This window comes from Dromaius novaehollandiae, chromosome 1 (assembly GCF_036370855.1).
Source record: "Dromaius novaehollandiae isolate bDroNov1 chromosome 1, bDroNov1.hap1, whole genome shotgun sequence".
Lineage (NCBI taxonomy): Eukaryota > Metazoa > Chordata > Aves > Casuariiformes > Dromaiidae > Dromaius > Dromaius novaehollandiae.
Window position 1 is genome coordinate 46,661,590 of NC_088098.1, and position 23,562 is coordinate 46,685,151.

The following is a 23,562-nucleotide window of genomic DNA, read 5'->3' on the forward strand; positions in this document are numbered from 1 at the left end:
TTCAGATCTCTTGCTCAGGGCCTTGCCTTGTTGCACAGGGTGCCACCATAGTCCCTATTAGTTTAGACATTGCTACAGAGAGATATCTGGGCTGTGGGCTCGCACTCAAATTAGTTTCTAGTTTCGATCCCCCTGCATGCAAAGTGGCAGCAAAGAGAACACTGGCATAGCAAGGAAATATCTTCCCTACAGGTGCGTTCCCCTGGGTAGGACTGGAGAGCTATAGGTCTTCAAATATCTGAAAGTCCCAGCTCACCCCTTCAATGAACCCAAGCTTTGTATTTTTATTAGGCTGGCAGAGGCCCTCTGCTCATGTCCCCCTTCCCTCACCTGGGGCAGATGCCTGCTCTCTGCCATGTGCTCCACCGCGAAGCTCCCACTTCCTCCAGCACGCCTGCCTGTCAGCTGTATCATCACTATATCATCATCATGAATGCCAACAGGCAGTTCTCCAAAAAGTTTAGGCATGCTCAAAAATGTCTACAAAACAGAATTGCTGATTTCATATGGAAACTAACCCACTCAGTCAAATCAGTGTTAGAGATGTGGGGAATTAAGAGTGGGATTGATTTTGCTGGATTTTCTTTACAGGAGGGAAAAGCAGTTGATATAACAAATAGGTAAAGCTCAAGCACGGCAAAACCACTTGAACATTGACAGGTCCTTTTAATCTGAGATCCTCTAGATTCCCTCAGGGTCAGTTCTGTTTGACTTGAGATGGCTTTGTGCCTGCCAGCACACTAAAAATTGTCATAGCAAAGACAAATATGTGGGACAGAAATTTCATTCTTGTTCCATTTTAGATATATGCTCTTGCATGCGGTCCCATGTCTCATGCAAAAGATACATCCAATGGCTAAATTCATCCTTCAGTTCCTTCCCAGAACAAAGACTGATCCACAGCAGCAGGTTTTGCAGCTTCCTTCCGTCTAGAATGATGTGGCCTGAAACACTGTGGAAAAATTCTGCTGTGCCTCAGGCATCCTTCTGGATCGAATTTATTCCCAGAGGGATAATTTATCTGAGAAGTGAGCTTTGAAGAGAAAGCTAAAAATAGCGTTAAAAAAATTTGAAATACAGGACGACGGCACTGAATAGTCAGAAGTCTAGCCGAAACTTACACATTATAAAAAAGCTTTGCTTATTTTATAATAATTCTGCATATTACTTCCCCTCCCCCATTCATTTACAGCGAAGATGTCCAAAGACAGCGAGATAATAACAAACCTCACCAGCAAATATGAAGAGAGCCATCTGTTAATTCTGGTATATGGCAGTAGAGGGCATCTAAGGACTTCAAGTCACATATGGTGAGGGATTAAAATCAGATGGCTAAAGAAGTTTCTACTCTCATCCCCAACCATTCACCCCACCCCGTGACAGAAGTTGCCACCTCACAACTGAACAGCTCATGAAGCTGCTCCTGAACAATGGCAGTTTTGAGCCCACCACTGAAACTGGGGTTGATCCTTATGCACCAGACTGAAAGCTGAATTTGTTTAGGAGCAGCAGCTTCATGAGTTAATTTGTCATCCCTGCTGCAGGCAGCACTCTGTCAAAGCCATGGGAAGGATGGTTCAGGTACAGGGTAAGGGAAGACAGCAACTGCTTCAAGTAGTCCATCCAATTTTATCTACTACTGTTTTGGAGTCAGAGCTTTATCTTCTACATATCTGTTAAAAGTACTTACAGAGGGACGAGCAATCCTGGGAATGGGCAGGCTGAGCCAAGAAGTGGAGAACTAGACCAGTGTGCTTTCCTTAACCAGGAAGCACAGCTCTGTGCTTACGTCTTCTGCTGAGCCCCCAAAATGCTGTATTTCAGACAGCAGACAGACTGTAGACTTCCAGACAGACTGTATTTCACTTCAGCTTCTCCCAAGCTGTCAATCAGTTGTTCCCAAGACAAAAGGCAAACACTAATCATGATAACTAAAAAGAGGTAGTTGGCAGTCAACATTGTTTTTATACAATCTCTTCAGGTTTGTGAGTATGATATTTCATGTCCAGCCTCTTTTTAATGAAGCAGGGAAAGTAGCCATGTCTATCTTAAGCCAAAAGAAGTCAACTCACAAGGGGCAAGTTAAATTCATTATTTGGCACTAACACTTCATGCACTATTTTGAAATATGTATTTGATATATGCATCATATGTACATGTACAATGGGCTGCATATCTTTAATTAACTGTAAGAAGTTTAAAATATATAAACACACTAACACATATTATCCTGTTATTCAGTCTCCCAAATACATCAACATGTCAGGCCTTATGCTGAAGTCTATTGTAGCCTGTATCTTAGCCTAAAATTTAAAAGTGGCTCATGCCCAGGAAAAGGTCCTACAACTCATTTAATGATTCAGAGTACTCCTGAAATAATACTCATTTGTCTGCTTTCAGTGGCAGCACTTTGAATCATAAACGCTTAATTGTAGGAATTCATCCTCAAAGCCAAATAGTTCTGTGTGAATTAAACCATCTTTAATACAAGAACTAGAACAGTGATTTAACATCAATCTTATTCTGACGGGAGGGCTTCTTCAGAAACATGTAACCCAGTTTGGTTTTTGATACCATCTTCATTTTACTTTGCACTCAAAACTCTCTCCTTTGGAGATAGCCACTGTATCACCTGTTTTAATTTTCCCTATTAGTTTCAGTGCTGACTCTTTGTCAATAAATAATCTTGAATTACTTGTAGATAGGCAGAGCATAAGAAAGCTGTCTGCACGCTGTCTGTCAGAAAAAGCTTGTTTCACAGACATTACTTCCTTGCTTTTACTTTGAGAAGTACGGCTAGCAATTGGCAATAAAGCATCTCAAGCCTCCTCAAGTATAAAAAGCTTGTTTTTTCTGGCAACATCTAAGACAAGAATGCAAAATTTCACAGTGCTTTCAGCTATGCTATCTCTAGGATTTTGCTAAAAACAAAGACAAGAATGTATATTTCTCCAAAAATCCAGAACTTCGAAGTGTGTGTGTGCACACATGCGTAAGTGTGTGTGTGAATGTATGCATGTATAGGTGTATGTGTATATGTACACCTATATACATCTATACACTCTTTCTCAGGAATATACACACCATTTCAGCCAAAAAACAAGGTGAATAAATATTATAGTCACAGCATCTTATACTGTTATAATCTGAATAGTAAAATTCACAATAAATATTCTCCTAATAGTTGTTTAAAATGACTGTTTTCATAATGGTTCTTGCCAGCAGTCTCTTTTTTTTACTATCGTATTTATAAAAAGGAAGTATAATAGGAAAGAGAATGCTGTCAAAGTAAGTATATTTGCAAATTATCTTCAGGTAACTTTCAGCAATACTTAGATAATTCTATTTAGAGTGAAATTGAATATTACTTCACAAAACAACAAAGTGATAGAACAGACCAGCTCACTGTTTATAAAGAAGCCTAATATATTAAAGGTGAAAAGTGCTATGTAAATTCTTTTTTATACTTAGTTCCCTGTGTCACCACATCCCACTTTCCCTTAGCAAGTATAGCCAAATTATTTTCATGTTAATTTGTTTTTACTTTAAATTGTAAATAGCAATTAGAGAAACTATACAACATACAATGAGCAACAAGAGAAACTATAAAACATTTGACATGTTTTTAATTAAAGATCCTAAGTGTGTCTAGAAAACCTCCTGCCCAATGCTATTGAGGCCTTTAGATGCTACAATAAATTTTAAATAGTATAAACCACATGATGAGATGAGAGAAGGATCTAAATGCCATCTTTTTATGATCAGAAGTTCATGCTTGCTGGTGATTATCTGCCTACCTATTCACTGCACTGAAGGAAATGATCCTTCTTTTTCTTGACAGTTTGTGAAAGAAAATAATCTGGATATTATTTCAACATTCTGCTCTTTTAGTGCTATCTCCTGATGGTTTGCTTTTAAGTTACAAGTGCTAATTTTCTTTTAGAACACCATTGATTCATGGAAATTATTTACTGAATTTCTGATTATTCTCCTTTAACAAACATATATTCTTAAGAAAAAGAAAGCCTTCATATCTGAATAGATAAAAATGGCAGGAAATAAGGTGGCAGCTGGCTAAGAGTAAAACTGTTTGGTATACATCATAATTTTTTTCATCAAAACATTCTGTTCCTTCGGCAGCTGGACAGAGCAGAATGATCCCATTTACGAAAATACTTGTTTTCTCTCTGCTGTATTTATTATGTTTTAGGAACTCTTTGTGAAATAAGCCAACCTTCCTCCTGATTACAGTGAGAAAGTCTCTAAGGGCTTGCATTGCAGATCTTGTTCTTGGTGTGTTTCTACAATTAATTTGTTCTAATTTGCATGAGATAAAGGCATTTTATTCATACTTCTCAGAAATATTCATATTCCTAGCCCAAGGAATCTTATTTGCTTATCGCTGTAATCACAGGACAGGGAGGTGCTGTGGCAGTTACATATTACTAATTTCAGTTCAGGTAAATAGTTGTCAAAATATGGTCAATAAACACACATATCTGACAAGCACTATTTTTAGTTAAAGCAGATTTTATCTGACCAAATGGTATTTCAGCATCTGGAGACCTGGATATTCTATCCTGCATCTTCAGGAAGTAAAGATGCAGAGAGCAAGGAAAGGCCCCTTTTATTCTTTCAGGTAGCTGGATTAAGCCTTTTTAGCAAATCAAAGCAAATTTAGCAAAATCAGCTAAGCCAAAAATGCATCACCCCCCTCCTCCTTTCATGTCATGTTATATAAATAAATCAGTACGCTAGCCTTTCAAGTAAAATTAGCATACTTTTCAGGAACAAATTAAAAAAAAAATACTAGTGAAAAGCACTTCACACTATTGTAAAATACTGTTGCCTCCTTCCTTGGTCATGGAAAGGATTTTTGCCTAAAGGAAAAATTTTAAAAAAATAAATCTGCTAGTACCTCCCCTCCTTCTTGTGAACACATACATTTGAAAACAAGTCAGAAACTCTACTATATTCTGCTTGTGATCTTCAGGAACTCTTAATGTTCTCACTATTAATCTAATTCTTGATTAAAAATATCTACTATATGGATGAGATACTGCTCAAACCAAAACATTCATGTGCAATAGAAAGCATCTGGAAAAAGAATCAGAGATTTCTGAATTTTGTGCATTTCATCTCCAGTCCGACGATAAGTCTCTAGAACTGGCTCAGAAGAATTCAAAACTGTATATATACAGGTAATATTTGTCCTAGAATTTCTATCCTGAAATAAACAGACTAAAAATAAAGCATTTTTTTTAGTTCAAACTGCAATTTTGAATTAAAAATCCCTGTTTACATAAACTAATTTTCTCTTCATAGCTGTGACCCTGTTTAGAAGAACTACTGTTCGGAGCATGGCAAATTTAAAACCCTACTCTGTTTACACGACTGAAAGCTAAGTTTTCAGAGTCTGAGATCTCCATGCTGCTTATTTTCTATCCTTTCTCCATTTCACATCTTTCTCCTGCTCCATTCTTTCCAATTTTTATCCAGTAAAACACGTAGAGCAGACAAAGTATGTATTAAGCATCCTGATGCCAAAGAAGCTAAGAAGTAACTTGAAGTAGTTTAAAACACCACGTGGCCCAGAATCCCCAAATTAATTTAATTTAATCACCTTTTCTTACACTTAAAAAATATTTTTCTCTCCCCTATGACTGTCGGAGAAAGCCACACAGACAGTGGAGGAAACTAGCTAACTAACATTGTTGAAAGGAACATTGAAATATTAACTTATCCCACTGAGCCTATAGTACTTATGGAAGTCTCAAATCACTGGATAAATGTAACCATGAACTGAAGTACTCTTATGAGGTGCCAAAAGTGTGATTTAAAAATTGATTTGCAGGTTTAAGTCTGAATTTCACTACTCTTGTAAATTTAGCAGATCTTCAGTATTGTTTTTAAGAGATATTAACTTCTCATGGAAAATTTAACAAAACTCTATTTAGAACAGATCCTGCTGATATACTGCCTATTTAATTTTTATTCTTTCTTTTCCATAACAATATTTGAAGTTTTAAGTAACAAATATTTATTACAGCCTTCTGTTCTTGTTTCTCATTCACCACATAAATCATGGTCTTCCTCTCTGTGCCTTTACAGCAGCCAGCTGTGGCTTTAGAAACAAATTATTATGACTCGAAGTGATGAATAAACAGCAAAAGCAAAGGAAATCTTGAGATACTATCCACATAAAAATACCATTAATAAATAAAATAGGAAAAGAGAACTACAGCAAAGCTGTAAAAAAAAAGCAGCTTTGGGTCTAGGCAAGATTATTGACATATCTCTAAGAGGAATTAGTGAAGTTTAAAGGAATAGTCCTAAATATGAATGCTATTATACCAAAATAACATATTTTTGATTAAGAGCTTTGTGCCCGCAAATACTTACAGATAAATATTTTAGTTATAAAAAGAGATTTGTGTTGCTTTTTTTTTTTTTAAATCTTCTGAATATTGGGAAGCCAGTGCAACTCTGAAAAAGTAGATTAGATTTTATGCAAGATCTCACATCATGAATAGCAGAACCGTTAATTCTGTCTCCTTCTCATAGCTATGCAAAGAAAAACTAGTGGATTCCAAAAGAGTAATTGGAGGCTGAATTTGAGGCTATCCGAACAGCACAGATGAAAACAGTAACAACAATGATTTTCAAAATCTATATTGCTTTATGTCATCTCTTACGATACATAAGCAAGAAAGACCATGTTTGTTTTTCAGACCCCATTTTGAATCTGCAGTGTTGTCAGTGATTAAAACCACCTTTTTTCATGAACCAAACAAACTAAATCTGAAAGTACTGAGACATTACAAACAGATGAAACCATACTGACCAAGTCACTTAACAAAGTAATTTTTTTCTCAGATGAGTCTGTTTAATAATTAAATAAAGCAATTACTTTTAAGAAAAAGAGAAGTATTAACTCTAATGCTGTCTGTTCATCCATATTCTCAGGAATCATGTTTTAAAATTATAAATAATATGTGTTACAAGAGCTGTTTGGAATAGTTCTCCATGGTCAGATTTAAAAAAAAATGCTTTAAAAAATTTCAGGAGTTACTGATAAGTATGAATCGAAGCACAAGCGGACCTATCAGAGACTTTCTCTATGTACTGGGGAGCTTGTGTGTCCGTCACACATAGCTCTTCCCTCGAGAAAGCATACTAACGCTAAAACTGAAATTACGAGTGCTAGGCTCCACCATCCAGGCTGCTTGCTTCCAGCAGACAAAGGCTGTGACATTTAATACATACCCACTTCTCTGTCTCCCTGATAATACAGGCTTGGCTTCCCCCCACCCCACCCCCCCCCAGCTTTTTATAGACATGATTTGGTATCATCTTACATTGATTTTTCTGGGGACTTTAAAACAAACAAACAAACAAACACGCTCCTAGTTTCTTCTGCTTTCGAGCCCGAAAATTGCTCCCCGTCTAAATGCTGCCGTTTATTTGAAGCGAATCTTGACTTAACCAGTGGCATGGATGAGGGTAAGCCCGATCCGGCTACTTTCGGCTACTTTTGCTTTGTTTCTTTTTTTCCTTTTCTTTTTATTTTTTCAATCAGTGCAACTTCAGCCTGCCTCAGCAGCAGCGAAAGGTGGCTGCTTAACTAGCAGCACCCAACAACACAATAAATCCCTTTTTTTCTTTTTTTTTTTTTTTTGCACCGAAAGCCAGCTTTACGGCACATTAAAAATCACACAGAGATATAGAGAGGGCGGGAGGGAGACGCACGCACAAACGGCACCACGGGATAATGGCTGTTTGTAGCAACGAGGTATTTAGCGCTGGAGGGTGAAGGGGGTGGAGACCAGGGTGGGGTGTCCCAGGAGCTTCAGCTGCTGCCGTCCCTGGCACCGAGCTCCTGGCAGTGTCCCCTGAAGCGCCGCCGGCCCCGAGGGCGGGCCCGGCCCCGGCCCCGGCCCCGGCCCCGCCGGCCCCGGCCCCGCCGCCCCCGCCCTCAGGTGCCCGCGGCCCCCGGGCCGCGCCGCTCGCGCCTTTACCTCAGGAGGTGCCGCCCGCCGGCTCCGCGCGGCGCGGCCGCCCGAGCGCCGGCGACCGTTGAGCGGCCGTCGCGGGCGGGCGCCGGGGCCGCGCCTCGCGGGGGGGGGGAGGGGAGGGGCGGGAAGGGGGCCGCGGCAGCCGGCACTTCGCGGGCAGCGGCGCTGCGCGGGCCACTGACCTGCGAGCGGCGCGTCCGGCGCTGCTGAGCGCGGCCTCGGCCACCGTGCGCGTGTGCGGGCGGGGGCGGGAGGCGGCCGCGGCGTGACAGGGCAAGGGCGGCGGGGTGGCGGCCCGGGGGCGGCGGGAGGTGGCGGGCGGGGGCAGAGGGGAGCGCGGCGGCGGGCTCCGGCCGCAGGCGGCGGGGCGCTTCCCCGCGGGGCCGCGGCTGCGGCTCCCCTTGAAAGCGGTGCAGGCGGCGGAGCTGCGCCTGTCACATGATGCGGTTCCTGGAAAGTTCCTGGAAAGCAGCCGTTGTATTTCGCCTTCCCGGGAGGTGGGGAGCGGGGGGGCGCCCCCCCTCTCGGGATCAGGCCGCCCGCTCCTGCCCGCCCGCCCCGGCGGGGGAAGGGGGGGCGGGCGCTGCCGCTTCCCCACGGGCGCGATCCTCCGCCTCCCGCCGCGGCGCGCGTGTGTGAGCGCGGCGCCGGCGCTGCTCGCTGCCCGCACGGCGCCGCCGGCTCCCCGCCGGCTCCCCGCAGGCCCTTCCGCGCCCGCCCGCCGCCGGCCCGGCCCCCCGCGGCTGCGGGGCCGGCGGGCAGCGCCGCCGCAGCGCCGGCCGCCGGCCGGGCTCCGCCGCTCCGCGGCTCCGGCGATGCCGCCGGCCCCCTGACGCCGCCGGCCCGGCCGCCCTGCCCGCAGGCGGCGCCGCCGCCGCGTCCCGCCGAGCCGGGTGAGTGCCGCGCCGCGAGGAGCCCGCGGGCCGCGCGTTCCTCGAGAGCGGCGCTGCGGCCGGGCTGCCCCGCCGGCCGCGGCAGGTTGCTGCTCGCGGGGGCGCCCTGCGCCCGCCGCCGCCGCCGCGAGCCCCGCTGCCTGGGCACCAGGGGGCGATCCCGGCGCTTCCCCGCGAAAGCGGGGCGCCGCCGGGCCCCCTGCGCCCGCGCGGCCGCGGCCGAGCCGCCGCCGCCTGCGCTCGGGGCGCCGCGGGCGCGGAGCCGGCAGGCACCTGCGGCCGGGAGGTGCCGGCGGGCCGGGACGGCGGCGGGCGGTGCTGCGGCGCGGCGGGGGGCGCGTCGCCTTCCCGAAGGACGGAGTTTAACCTGGAAAAGTTGCTGAGCTCCGCCGGGAGCTTCTGGTGCCGGGGAGCCGCCGCGGAGCCGCCCTAACGCGGCGGCTGGTGAGCCCCGCTCTGCCCCGCAGCCCCCGAGCGACCGGCGGGGGAGGAGGATGCTCTCTGCGCCCGTCCCGTCCGCTGCAGCCGAGGGGAGACACTTTATTTTAACACCACCCGGGTTTAGCGGCACGGGGAGCAGGACGCCGCCCGCGCAGCGCAGCGCAGCGCAGCCCCGCGCCGGGGACCTGCCGGGGCGAGCCCACCTCCGCGGCGGCGGAGGGCGGCCGGGGCCGGGCCGGCGGCGGGGGGTGGGGAGGAGACGTCCCTCCCCCGCGCAGCCGGGAGGTGATCCCTCGCCTCGGCTCCCTCCTCTGGATGCTGGGAAGTTCCCGGGCGGCCGCGCCGGGAGCGGGGCTCGCCGCTAACCGCGCTCTCCCTCCGCTCCGCAGGCGCCGCCGCGGCCGGCCATGCCCCCGGCGCGGCGCTGAGCACCGCGGCGGCGGAGCGCAGCCCCCCGGCCGCCCTGCGCGCCCGCCGCGGCCCCATGACCCTGCGCTCCGCCGAGCCCCTGGAGAGCGCCCGGCGGCGCCCGGCTGCGGCGGCGGAGGAGTCCCGGGAGGCGGCGCGCCTGGCCGCGGCCATGGAGGAGCTGCGGCGGGCAGGTAAGGGCGGCGGCGGCGGAGCCCCCCGCGGGCGGCGGCGGCGGCGCGGCCCTTCCGCGGGCTGCGGGCGCCGAAGCGAAAGCGCAGCCCGCGCCGCCAGCGCCGCGGCCCGGCGGGCGCCCGGCAGCGCCGTGCGGGCCGGCCCGGCCCCGCGGTCGGCGGCGGCGCATCCCCCGGCGGCGGCGGCGGCGGCGGCGGCGCGGGCGGGCGCGCACCTGGCCCCGCGGGCGCGCTCCTGCCCCGCGCGGGTGTCGCCCGCCGCCGCCGCGGGTCGCCGCGCTCGGTCGCTCGCTCGCACTTCGCTTCCCGCTCCCGCACAGCCGACTGGGGTCGCTGCGAGAGGCACTGCAAGCGGGTTTTTTGCTCTTTTTCCTTCTCCCCGTGTCAGGCGTTGCGGTGCCGCTGCAGAGCACGGCCGCGGGGCCGGAGCGGCGCAGGTCGCGGCGGCGGCGGGGAGGTGGGTGGCGGCGGCCGCGCGGGCAGGCGCGGGGCCGGGCGAGCCTCAGGGCTCGTGTCCGAACGAGCCGCGCTGCAAAGCCTAAATCCAGACACCGCTTCCATGTCTACAAAGTCTGCGGGACTTCGGCTTTCAAGCAGCAGAGGCAATGTATCGGGCAAAGGGTAGGTTTTTAAGCAAGCGAACGGGCAGCGATGAATAAAGCTTCTCTTTCCTCTTTTAACAGGATGGTACTGGGGCAACATGAGTGTCGCTGAAGCCAAAGAGAGATTACAGGATGCCCCTGAAGGGACTTTCTTGGTTAGAGATAGCTCACACTCAGAATATCTATTGACTATTTCAGTAAAAACATCAGCAGGACCGACCAATCTACGTATAGAGTATCAGGATGGCAAGTTCAGGCTGGACTCTATCACTTGTGTCAGGTCTAGACTTAAGCAGTTCAACAGCGTGGTGCATTTGATTGAGTACTACGTGCTTATGTGCAAGGACAGAACCGAAACACCTTCGAACGGAACAGTTCATCTATACCTGAACAAACCTCTCTATACATCCGCTCCATCTCTGCAACATCGCTGCAGAATAACGATAAACAAATGTACAAATCAGATCTGGGAACTGCCATTACCAACAAGACTAAAAGAGTACTTGAAAGAGTACCAGTACCAGGTATAAATATATACTTTTCTAAATGACTCTAATGTAGAGTAACTTTTGAATGCAATTCTTTAACATCGGCCAAAGAACTGAGTAACCAGTTGTACTACTCGGCATGGAATTGACTATCAAAACAGTGGCAGTTCTGGGGGAAAGGTTTTTATTTCAGATGCCACAAAGGAAGACTTTATGTAGAGTAATCCCAGCTTGCATTTCTGAGGGTTCGACAAGGTGGCGTGTTATCTTGTGAGGAGAGAGAAGCCAGGAATCTGTCCGGATTGTGTTGCTTTGTCAATGGCGTAAAATACTGCACTAACTATCAAATGCTAGCTGAAGTGGTGGTGGGGGAGAGACTGCAAAAGTAGTTGAAGATGTATCAGAGTGAATAAGTATCTCAGTTGTCTGATTCCAAGATTAATTTGGTGCTGGTGCTTGTATAATCCTGAAAATTTAACTGGATCACACTGTGATAATCTTGCCAAAGTTATGCAACCAATCAAATCCAGTCCAAAAAGTGATCATCTATTCAGTTTTTATTGAACTGTAATCCTCGTGCTTTTCTTCAAGCAAAGGAGTACTGTAAGTAATCAATTTAAAACATTGTTTTTCAAAGCTCTCTAAAAATTGGTTTTAAGGTGAAATCCCACATCTTTCATAGGAACTCAGTATATGTCGCTGATTATACCAGATTGGTATCCCAGAATCTTTGTTAACATGTTAACATCTTCCCTGTGGTGATATATCCATGTTATTACTATTAAGCCTCTTTTGGTTGAGGCTTTTGGACTCTATGCTGCAGACTTGCAGTTGCTCAGTTCCAATGTCAAAGCATGGATATCAGCAGTTACGGCTGTCTTCTACAGTGTAGAAAGTTTTCTTCAGCTTGTTTCCCAAAATATGGGGAAGTCCGGATTTGGGTTTTTTTCTGAGGTTGTTTGTTTTTTTCTAATTCACCATTGTAGCTATCAGACTATTACTCAATAAAGTAAACCAAATTGCACAAATATCTCAATCTTTGTATGTATGGATTTGCTACTGTTCAGGAAACAGTGATCCTGTGAACCTATATTCTTTCCCAACAAAATGAATACTCAAATAAGTGTACACATATCATCAGTAATGAGTTCCCTGTACTTTGCCTTTGCAGTACTGCTCAAGGTATAGCAGGATTACGTTCAGATTAGTGGTTTAGAGGCTGCCTGCTGAATTCCCCTTGTTAAGTGTTAGCACAGAACATCATTTTTTTGTATTTACAGCAGTCCGCCACGTGGGAAGATGGGACTAAGACGCTCATGTACCCATTCCTCAGTCTACATGAAAATTATTAATAGAAGAAAAATCCAGGGTGGGAGTAACATGAGAGTAGTAAAGAGAGAAACTAGGGCACATATTCATTCTCAGTCAACAATTTCACAGTTTTAACTCTTTCCCTAGCTTACTTTAATTAAAGCAAATAGACCTGTGTTTGAACAAGGAGGGTTGTCAAGACTTGCTGTGATCTAGCCCTGCCCAGGCTGAAGTAGAAACAACATAAAATAATCTTCTTGTTTTCCTTAACTACTCTGTACTACTGTCAAGATGCTGTGCCACTTCTTGTAAGCTCTGAGGCAATGAGCAACTTATTTTGTTGCATCCAAACTTTCAGTGTTATGCATTCAGTTCTGTCATAAACACGCTGGCAGAAAGGAGCTGCTCTGCTGTGAGACAGGGAAAACAGCACGAATTCGAGGCAGAGGGGATAGCCCCTTGATATGGCAAATAGTTGGTACTTTGTTGTTCCCTCTGTGGGAAATGCGGCTTTTCTCCCTCTTCCTCCACAGCTTCAATTTTCTTTCCCCCCTTTTAATGCAAGCTTTAATACTGAGATGGGTTGAGGGGAGGTTTTCTCCTGAAAAACAGAACAAAAGCTTGTGTTATGTAAATTTTTTTCCAATGCCCTGCCAAATGTAGCAGACTGTTGGAAGTTCTTCCCATACTGTGGCGAGCACCCTCCGATTCCCGTCCCAGGAGAGCTCTTGTATTCCAGGTATGTGTCATAATCACATGATTTTTCTGTGCTTGTCATCTGTCTTGCTAGGAACTTCCACCCAGGAGCTGAGGAGCTTTCCCTGTGAACGGTGCCAGGGAGACAACCATATTCCTGGGAATGCTTTCGTTCTCATGAATCTATTTTCTTACAGTTTTTGTCTAGCTCTACCTCAAGAGAAGACAGCTACGACGCAGAATAATTTCTGTTGCAGTAAGCAAATGTGTTAACCCTGCTATGTTAGGCTTGTATTACTGGGCATTTTTAGCAAAGACTGTCACCTTTGCTAGTGTGATACCTAACTTTAGTTAGCCATGATATAGTTGGGGTCTCAGTGGTGAATGTGTTATATTGAAAAGTTCCCTTAAGGCTAGCCCCTGGCCAAAGGATATTAAAATCAGGAGTACTAACGGTGGAACAAGCAAACTGAGAAGGGGAGCATCCCGCCTTGGCGTGCAGTGAGACGCCTGTGTGTTACATATGAGAACTGAGGGACAGCTCTTTGCTGACGGCTTGCTGTAGGCAGACATAGGCAGCATCCACCTCCTGGCAGAGCCATACTCTGAAGAGCAATATAGGGCAGATAAAGAGTAGCTCGCTGGAGCTTTTACTAGGTTTTTACTGTTTTCCAAAGCACCGGAGGAAATGGCAGGCGAAAGACAAGAAGTGCTGGTGAGGCGGAAGGGGCAATTCGCATAATTAATCGGGAGTAGCTCCCACCACATGGAATCACGTCACGAAACATTCGGCACGCCGACTGGTCCTTTGTGTTAGTCACCGTGGAGGAACATATAGGGTCTGTAGTTACGATGTGCTTGAAGCAATGAACAATATTTTGAACAGACTGGAGGGGGAACTAGTCCTCTTTGTATGAAGCACAGTTCTCGTCTCCGTCAGGATGCCAGCCCTAGGGGCTGATGCATTACACTAGTAAAACTAAATCTTACTACAGCTTGCTGCAAGCTCTGCTTCGTTCTCACGCAGCACAGAGGAATGATTTATTCCAGAATAAAAATCCTGGCATAGCACAAGGGATTAGATTACAGTAGTGCAAAAATCTTGGGTGCAGAGCCTGTGAATTTTAGGGCATGATCACATTGTGCAAACATTTTTAAAAATGACCCAGTGCTTTTTTGACTTGTGGATGTTGCTGTGGCTTATTCAAAGCACTAGCCTTTATGTCACTGGCCCTTCAGATTCCACAAATGACTTGCAACTGATATATGTCGTCTTGAACCACTAGCACAGATGGTTCAGTGAAGCCGATCTCAAGTGTACGACAACTGTGAGTCAAGGTACCAAAAATCATGATAAAGACTTTGACCATAAGGCTTTTTTTTTTTTCCACTGGGTGTTGGTTTGGTTTTTCATTTTTGACTCTTGATTCAAATCTTCCAGCTTCTCTCTGGAACGTCAGTGGCTGGAAACTTCCTCATTTTAATTACAGGAAAGCTGAGAATCCTACAGTCCTAACAGGTGATGCTTGAAAAACAACGATGACAAAAAAAATTGCAAGGTGGATGATAAAAACAGAGTTGGTGACTTTACAAAGTTGAGCAATCAACCTAGCAGAGGTGTGAACTATGGCTCCATTTTAGTTGTCTGGGTATTTCCTTGCTGCTGTATTATCACCAGAGACAGAAAATGGTTCAACCACAACATGGGTGGGTAGAGTGGGAATGTAACCAAGCAGCTGCACCCATTGCATTAGAAGTAATTTTATTTTAATCTGATCTCGTCAGTATTGTCCTAATTATATTTTATGTAATCACATTCTAGATAAACAATCTCTAATTATTACTGAGAAGGAAAATAGTTCACTAGAAGACAAGGTTTGTTTTTTTGTTTATTTTTGAATTGTAAAATGATCTACAAATTACTCCTCACTAAAGACTGTGGAGCGTCAGGATCTCAGAATCCTATTAAGTCCCATCATCTTAAGAAAACCAAACCTAGCCCTAAATACAATATAAAGGACAGTGATCTATAATTGTAGGAGTTCCTATATCTTAGCCACCTCTCCACTGTCTTAGGAAAGCTCATAGAAAATCTGTATTTACTTAGACGTTCTATTCAAGAGGTTTTTTCTGGTATTCCTGATAAAATTCCTATGGATTTTTCCTTTGGATATATGCTGAGGTTCTAGCAGAAAGTAAGTTGAATTGTGTCACTGCTTTGTTCCTCTTAATCCAAAACATGTATGATGGAAAGCGGAAGAGATAGCTTTAGATGTGGGTGTTGTGTCTAACAGTCATTTAAAATCAACCCCCCCCCCCGTGGATTTTGCTATCATTAAAATAAATCTAAGTATCAACTTGACTACCAGAGGAAATCATGGCTTGAGGGACTCTTAAATTTACATTATTCATTCTTAATAATAGCAAGAAACCTTTCTGTGGGAGGGAGATTTTTTTTTTTTTTTTTGAAAAACAACAGAAGTAAAGGGAACTTGTAGCACAAGTAAACACTTTCTTAGTTTCCAAACAGAATAACTGGAAACTACTTAAAAGAACCGAGCTAGTTAGTGCAGTACACACAGGGGAAGTGGGGATGACAAGCTGCTTTGGCATCTTGGTTTAGCTCCTAAAAACAACTTTTGTATTAGTGTCAACTTCAGCAGCTCCCAGCGTTTTGCTAAGCCTTTAGTATGACTGAAATGCCTGGAAACACCATTCCACCGACACATTACCTCAAATCATCAAGACATGAGTTTATTTTACTACGACATGGCGGTTTGCCATAGTATTGCTCAAACTGGGTAATTTCTACTATGGGCTGAAGATCAGTCAGAGAAACTGGAAGCCAAAGTCTTTGTTATCAGGTGCTGTGAAGTCCGTCTGTGCCAAACATTACCAGCCACTATCTGTTTTATTAGACAAGGGGCTTGCTACAAATGAGGAAAAGCATAGCAACCGGGAAACCAGATGAAAAACTACTCAGCTTGTTGAGGAGGGAATTATCTGTCTGCCTTTTGGTGTCTGAGAAGGGACTGGCTTTATTTTCACAGAAACAGCAGGAAAAGAACACAGAAAAGTCAGCTTCCAAGAGAGATGGCATTTCTTGCAAGATGTATACAGATGACTAAGCATTATGCCTAGAAAAAGCATAGTTAAATCAGAGCAGACATTAATATGGTGAAAAGTATATTAGCAGACCTTCAAAATCATGGGGGAGTATCTAATATCAACACCCAGTTATAAACCACATATAAAACAAAGTCTGGCTAGACGATTGAACATCAGGGGAAAAAAAAGCTTATAGCAAAACCAGTCTGTCATAGTTCCAGAGTTTCCAAGGGTGAGAGGGATTAATTCTGTTCATTAATCAAGTTATCTGTAGGGTTTTGAAATAGCCCATTCCTCAGAGGGAGTCCGCAGAAATGTAAAAATGTATTACTATAATTATGGTTTTTTATTTCCTCGATAAACTGTGGATCTTATTCTGCTTAAATCCTATTTAAAAAAAGGAATTGCACCTGCTTTTTTTCCCCCAGACTTAGAGCCATTAACACTCCAGGAACTGAAACACCAAAATAAAATCATTGCATTCTATGACATTGAGGAGGAAAAACTGCAGGAGCAAAATCTACTTACGTTAGCATAAAAAAACAAACTGGCGTTTGGTAGGAAGAAGTTCAAATAGGTAATATCCAGGAAATGTTGAATGCTGAATGTTGCACAGAACAAAATACTTTAGAAAATCTCCAAATTCAATGTGCCTGCCTTAGTTTTTCTTTCATTGGCAGGCAGGGTTTATGTAAATAAATCCTTTTGTTCTCAGTCAAATTGTTACATAATTGATGTTTCATAGCTGAGGGTTGTAATTTGGTGTACAGTGAGTTAACAAATAGTAAATGCAGAGGTACGTTAAATGTGGGAAAAATCCAAAATCCAATCCACATTCTTCTTTGGAGTTTATTCAAGTTATTATTCATTACGCTTTGGACCAGGCTTAATAAGAACTGTATGAGAAACAGTTGTAAGACTGATATTCGAATGTTATGAAATCACTTTTAATTATGCTGTGTTAAAATTGAATTGTGTTTCTCTAGGTTTCAGCCCTGAAATAGCATCTGTTCAGCTGAATGTTTTGTACTTGCACTCAGTTTTTCTCAGTGGGAATCTCTGAATTCGAGGGGTTGCTCAGGACACCTCAATAACACATCTCATGCATTTGCTTTTTTCCTACCTAACATGTTGCTTATTGACACAGTCTTTAGTGAGGAATAAGTTGTGGACCAATACTCATGTGTTTACTGTTTATGCAATTTTTAGCTGCCTCTTTTCCTCTTAGGAAGAAAATTATCATACAGGACTGAGCCGATATTGGCTGCAGTTTGCATATCTCTAGTGTGGGCAGTGGACTTCACATTTCGGAGTGCACCAGGGTAAAGCGAAAAGTTGTTTTTTTTTTAATCAACGTCAATAGGGTTTTAAGCTACAATGATGGTAATATCTTTGAATGCCTGCACTGCTAGGTAGAGAGAGGAAAGTAAGTTGGGAAACCGAGATTCTTATGTAACTACATCGCAGCGGAAGTGGCATCACAGCTCCTTTGTGAGAAAATTAGCTGAAGCACTACAGACGTGAGTCGTCTGCAGGGAAAACTGACTGTAAGAAGATAACTGTTTTCTGGAAGCTCATCTGTTTCTTTAAAGTCCCCCGCTGGAAGATGTAGTGCCTCTGTCAGGCTGCTTAACAAGCCCACGGTAACCACGAACGGATGCAGGTTTCATTTTGAAAGGGAACAAAATGGACTAAGCGAATTTTTAATCAAATGATATTTTCTGTTTGAAATCGGGGCTTAAGGAAGAAATATAGAGAGTGGCAAATCCCTTGATAGGCTACCTGTAAAAACTTTCCATGAATCATCACTAGCTCCTTAAAAGTTTAACTTGAAAGTAAGAGCCTTCAGAGATCTATGTACTGCATGTGAGAATAGAAATAGAAGTTTCTCAGGAAGATTTAGAATAGCAGATTAGAATAGATTTCTCAAGAAAGAAATAGATGACCAAAAGTAGTACTTTTTCTCCTCTTTACCTCCCAGTCTTTATCTAAAACCTCCCAGTCTTTATCTAAAGTACTAGACAATCTGTTCATACGCTGTAATTTGCAAACAAAAGAAGTTGGTTTTGTGAGACGGTTTCAGACTTGATTCTTAAATTCCTTTTACTTATTTGTCAATGTTTGGTTTTAAGGTTAATTTGTGGATTTTCTTGGTTTGTTCTCACAATAGCAAGACAATTGCTTTATATTTTAAAAATGTTTTTATAAGTCTAGAATAAACATTTAGAGGCTTTCAGTATTTCATCTGCCTACTAAAAGCACCCTTAAATTAAACTTCTGTGTTTCACACATAAGAAAATTAAGAAAACAGAGAACTACGTTAATTCATATACTTACAGAGAATGGAGTAAAAATTCCTTGTAGGAGAAATATGGAATTACATTTTACAAATATTCATTGCAGGTTTTTTTATTACAATTCATTGCAGAGATTCCTTTTTTTCCAGAATGAGCAGGCCAGTTTTACATTTGATGCCTGCTTCTTTTCTTAGAACTATTTTACATATAATTTTCAGCTAGAGATTATCTGTATCAAAGTAAACAGCATTAAGAATTCATTCATTCCAGTACTGCTAATAAATAGTTACTTTTATTATGAAAAGAAATGTAAATGCATAGGCACTACATGGTCATTTCAAACGTCATGCTTTAATATGTGTTTTGAAACTTTATGTACTGTATTTTACCCACATGCTGGATGTGCCTTTAATAAAATAATAGTTTTAAGAAAGCTCATGACAAGTGTCACCTGCATTTTATATTCATTGCTGTCTTTGAACTGCATTAAATTTAAAGCTTTTACTATTTATATGAATGGGAAGTTATGAAATACCAGAGTAATCTAACCGGCAGCCCAGGGGCTGACCCCAGGCAGTGGCACACTTCAGTCCTGTCCATCATCTTCTCCCAGGGCAATGAGAAATTGCTTTTGGAATAGCAAACGCAACCTGGACCATGCCAGCCCCCTCCCCAGCTGGAGTCCAGCTGCTGTCGGGAAGATGAGGAGCTCATGGGTTCCTCCCAGGATCCGGTAGAGCGAGGTCTGCAAATTGGGCAGCTTTCCCACACCAAAAGTGTCCCCTCCTTGGCATCAGCCCAAATTTCAGTGGCAGGCTCAGGGAAGTGGGCTGGCTGCATTTGGGAGGGCTGTGCATGCCAAGGGCCTTGTACTGGGATGAAGGTGAGGAGGGAGAGAAGGGATTGCTGCATGTGAAGGAGGTGGATGGCAGTGGCTTGCAAGACCCTCATCTGGTCCTCAGGCCACTGAGTTTCGGCCACGCTGACTTGCATTTTAACAGTGTTTTCGAGATACACCACATTCAGAAATGTTTTCTGTGCTCTTCTTTAGAAAAATGACAGGCAACCATATAATATATGTTCCTTTTCCCCCCTCTTCATTTCAGAGGTTTTGTGAGAGATTTAACCATTAGATATGTTTTTAATAAACAAATCTAAAGACTCATATTTCTTTTCTTTTGTCCTTAAAGTTGGAATGCTGTCCTACAGACAATTGAAAACAGCATAGTCCTAATAGATTAAATCTGGTTGCACGAGTTTTAAAAAACACATTTTGGCTCTTGTTATCAGCAGAAACAAATTAGTATGTAGAAAACAAAGAAAATATGTACATGCTAGCACAGAGCTTGACTCTAATTAGCATAGAGGACCCTCTCAACAGCTTTTAAAAAATCTTATTATACTCGTGCAGTGTTTCTAAAAAGAGTTGAGACTTTTAATTGAGGTGTTTTTTTTTTTTTAAGTGTATGGTTAATTTAAATATCTGGCATTCTGATCTGTAATAAGCCACATGTAAAAGAGAATAGTATTGTCAGAAGAGATGCTGCTTAGCTTGGTTCCCACAGACTTGGACTCACCACCCTGAATTCAGCAGTTCACAGAACTGTGGCCTGAAGACTACTGGTGATTCCCCAATCCACAGAACCACACTTAATGTGGCTTTAAGTTAGAAGTCTGATGATAATGCGGTAACCTCTGATAAACGTGCAGGATGAACAGCGGTCTATTGATCTAAAAAGCCTGTGAAATACTGTTCTAATCTACGAGTTTAGCTAAGGTTAGCTTTCAGATTTGAGCACATTGATTAGGGAGTTGAGCTGAACACAAACTGGCTAAAATATTTTTTTTCCTAAAACTGGAATGGAACTGAACTATTCTTTTGAAGTTTTGTTGAACTTGGACCAGAACTGAACTGGAACAATTTTAGTCAGAGCTGAACCCAAACAGAATTGAAATGAAAAGTTCAAGGGTTTTATTTCTTGGATGTAAGGCATCACCTGTGCGCATCCTTACTCTGTAGCTGCAGGGTAAACTCAGAGCATAATCAACAGCTGATTTGTATTGCTAAAGATAAAACACTAGTAGTGCATGTACAGTTTCCATTAGTCAATTGATATTAAAAAAAAACATCAGATTTTCCCTTTAATCAGACTTAGATCTCTGCTGTTATCCTCATCCTTCCTAAGCTTATCTATTTTCTTTTTGCCACTTTCTTTCTTTGCATGATGTCTCTGTTTAGACTGTAAGCAAAGACATGATTAAATGCTGGCTATATTTAAGACAGCAAGACTGTAACCATTTACTTCAGTGGGAACCAGAGTTGCTCAGTACATACCCATATGCTGTTAACTTCCTAAGATCTCCTTGGACCATATAAAACAAATAGCCATAACTGCCTGATCTGGCAAAAAGATACAGTAAATGCAAGTGATGGAATTGCTTGTATTTATTTTCTATTTTAAAAAGTAGGTACATTATCTGCAATTAAGTACAGCTGTCAGGATCACAATGATGTGATATTGTAAGTCTCCAAGTTGGGTCACTCCAATTATATATATAACACAGTTCCTTAGATTGTGACTATATCTGGAAAAAAAAAAAAAGAAAAGAAATTGAAAATAAGAAATAGAACTTAAGAAAGAAAACTTTCAGGAGCCGTGCATTGTGTGCTGAAGAATGATCATATAGATGGTTTGTAGTGTCCTCTGCTCCCTGGTGTCAGTCTCCATTGCTTACAGATGTTGCATTTTCTCACAGCCAGTATTACAAACTTTCCGTAAGGTATGAAAATTTAAAAACACCTTAGTTGTACTTTGGTTACAACATGGCATGCTTCTTTTTGGTTAGGATTGCTGATGATGACTTACTGTGTGGTTTCCAGTGTATCTTATTAATGTCACAGTAAATATTATGTTAACGCATCAGTTTGAAACAACCAATGATGTTATTTAAAATTTTTATGTCTGTGTTCTTAGAAGACTAACATGTGTGCCTGAGGCAAAAATATTTACCTTGGTTTAATGGATGTGTTGGAATGAGATTATTTATCAATTATCTAAAACCAATTTAAATCCCTTGCATCAAATTATTTATCTGGAAATAATCCTAAATAAATGGGCAAGGTCAATTAAACTAAAACACTGTTTTAAAATTGCCTAATAGATAGCATTTCTGCAGAAACTGTCCACACAATAAGATGTATATAATTTCTTTAAACACTTCTTAAATCCAGTGTACATCAAACTTTGCCTGTTAGACTGTGACTCACATTCTGTGTCCACATAAATTCTCAACTTTGCTGTCAACCACGGGAAAATCAAAGGGAAAGGATATAAACTTTCTGAATGTCACTAAATGCATCTCCTTATGCAAAATCCTGAAGGTAAATATAGTATTGAACAAATGCAGCATACTAGCTCTACCAGTAATACTTTCAGGTGTATTTTTCCATGGCAAGCATGTCCTGGGTACAGTATCTAACAAGGGCATGTAAAGGTTTCCATAAATAACTTCAAGTATACTTAAATCTGTATGAATAGTCTAAACTGAATGTATAAATAGGATTCACATGGTGGCAACATTTCTAGCAGCAGCTGCAGGAGCCACCTTTCCTGGTTTTCCGAAGGGCAGGCACTAGCAAGTTGACCAGACCACAGCCAACTTCCTGTGGCTGCCTGCTACTTCAAGGTAGCGCTTTCCAGCTCCGCAGGATTTTTTTTCCTTCACCGCTATTGCCATCCCCAGACACTAAAGAAAAGGCATCGCTGAAACCCATGACACCTGACACCTACACTACGATAGAAAAAAGTTCTACAGTGATATGTGACAGAAAATGACACTGAGTCATTGCAATAGATCTATGAATCAGAGTTTTCTCTTTTCTACAGTATTTGGTTTCAAATATTCATATAAAACAAGCTATTGAAAGTGATGTTTTCATATTCAATAATACAAGAAAAGAACAATGAAAACATACCAGATTGTGCATAGCACGTGCAACGTGGTAGAAACAGGCTGGACCTTATTTAACTAAATGTTTCTCAGATATGAAAGTTTCATTTTTAGGCTGTTCAGATGAAAGTAGTGAAACCAAATATATACAGTATTCAATATAGTATTGCTGTATATTTGAGATAATACCAGCATCTGAATGAGGTCTGACTTAGCATATACTTGCAAATACGAACCAGCACCCCATAGCAAGTAATGAGACTACCTGTTTCTAATGTCACAAAAGCTTCATTTTTGTAAGTTTATTTTAGATACAACTCTTCCATTTTCTAAAGGTCCGGATGGTAGGAGAACAGTAGGTAATCAAGATGTTAGCTCTCAGGAGGGAGCCTTCCTCATGGAAATGCCTTCTCATTACAGCCCCTTTGTACATGAAGTAATACTGAGCTGTTAGCAAGGGAGCCTGAGCCCTCATTTCACCCCAGCTGCTGAGGCTGGCTGCAGGGCCCAGTCCAGCACAGACTTACCCCAAGGGTTTCGCCGTGTATGTGGGACAAGGCCACATAGCTTGAGAAACGTTGTAATTGCGCAGGACACAAGTCCATGTTGCTCAGAGCAGGCTAAAGCTCACGTAGAGCTAGCCTCAAGAACATTAAAAGTCCTATTCATTTTTTTCTTTTTGCTTGTGGCAACATCTACTTCTTTTTTTTTTCTTGAAGGCTCAAATCAGCCTTGGCATAGAGGTGGTTTAGCTGCGTGTCTGCAGTGCTGAAGCCTCTAACTTACTATCGTTATAGAGGAACGCTAATTTTTTCCCCCACCTTGGGAAAAAAAAAGACACGAGAGCAGCACACACAGTTGATTTTAGGGTCTCCTAACTCTGCTCCCGTCCAAAACACAACAGCCGAGCCCCCGAGACAAACAGCTCCTGCCGGGAGGCCCCTCGGCGCACTTCGCTTTTTTTTTTTTTTTTTTTTTTTTTTTTTAAAAAAAAAAAAAGGGCCTCTGCTAGGACAAGCAGCGGCGCCGGACAGCCTTCCCCGCGCCTGGCCGACTAACGGCCGGGCTAACTGACTTAACGGACACTCCGCTCCGCGCGGCGCTGCCCACAACAAACATGGCGGCGGCACCCCCTCGCCCTCACCGCGGCCGGCGGCG

The 23,562-nt window shown here is 43.5% G+C and overlaps 1 protein-coding gene across 1 annotated transcript; it reads left to right on the forward strand.

Annotated features, from left to right (window-relative positions):
• Nucleotides 1-9,223: 9,223 nt before the first annotated feature.
• On the forward strand, nucleotides 9,224-12,071 carry SOCS2 (suppressor of cytokine signaling 2). Its single transcript, XM_064510235.1, has 2 exons — nucleotides 9,224-9,951; nucleotides 10,635-12,071. Exons 1-2 carry the CDS (start codon nucleotides 9,834-9,836, stop codon nucleotides 11,081-11,083), a joined length of 567 nt encoding a protein of 188 aa, XP_064366305.1. The 5' UTR covers nucleotides 9,224-9,833; the 3' UTR covers nucleotides 11,084-12,071.
• Nucleotides 12,072-23,562: the final 11,491 nt, after the last annotated feature.

Coding starts and splice junctions, on each gene's coding strand:
- SOCS2 (XM_064510235.1), top strand. CDS start 9,834: ATGACCCTGCGCTCCGCCGAGCCCCTGGAGAGCGCCCGGCGGCGCCCG. Junction 9,952..10,634: donor GGAGGAGCTGCGGCGGGCAG/GTAAGGGCGGCG, acceptor CTCTTTTAACAG/GATGGTACTGGGGCAACATG.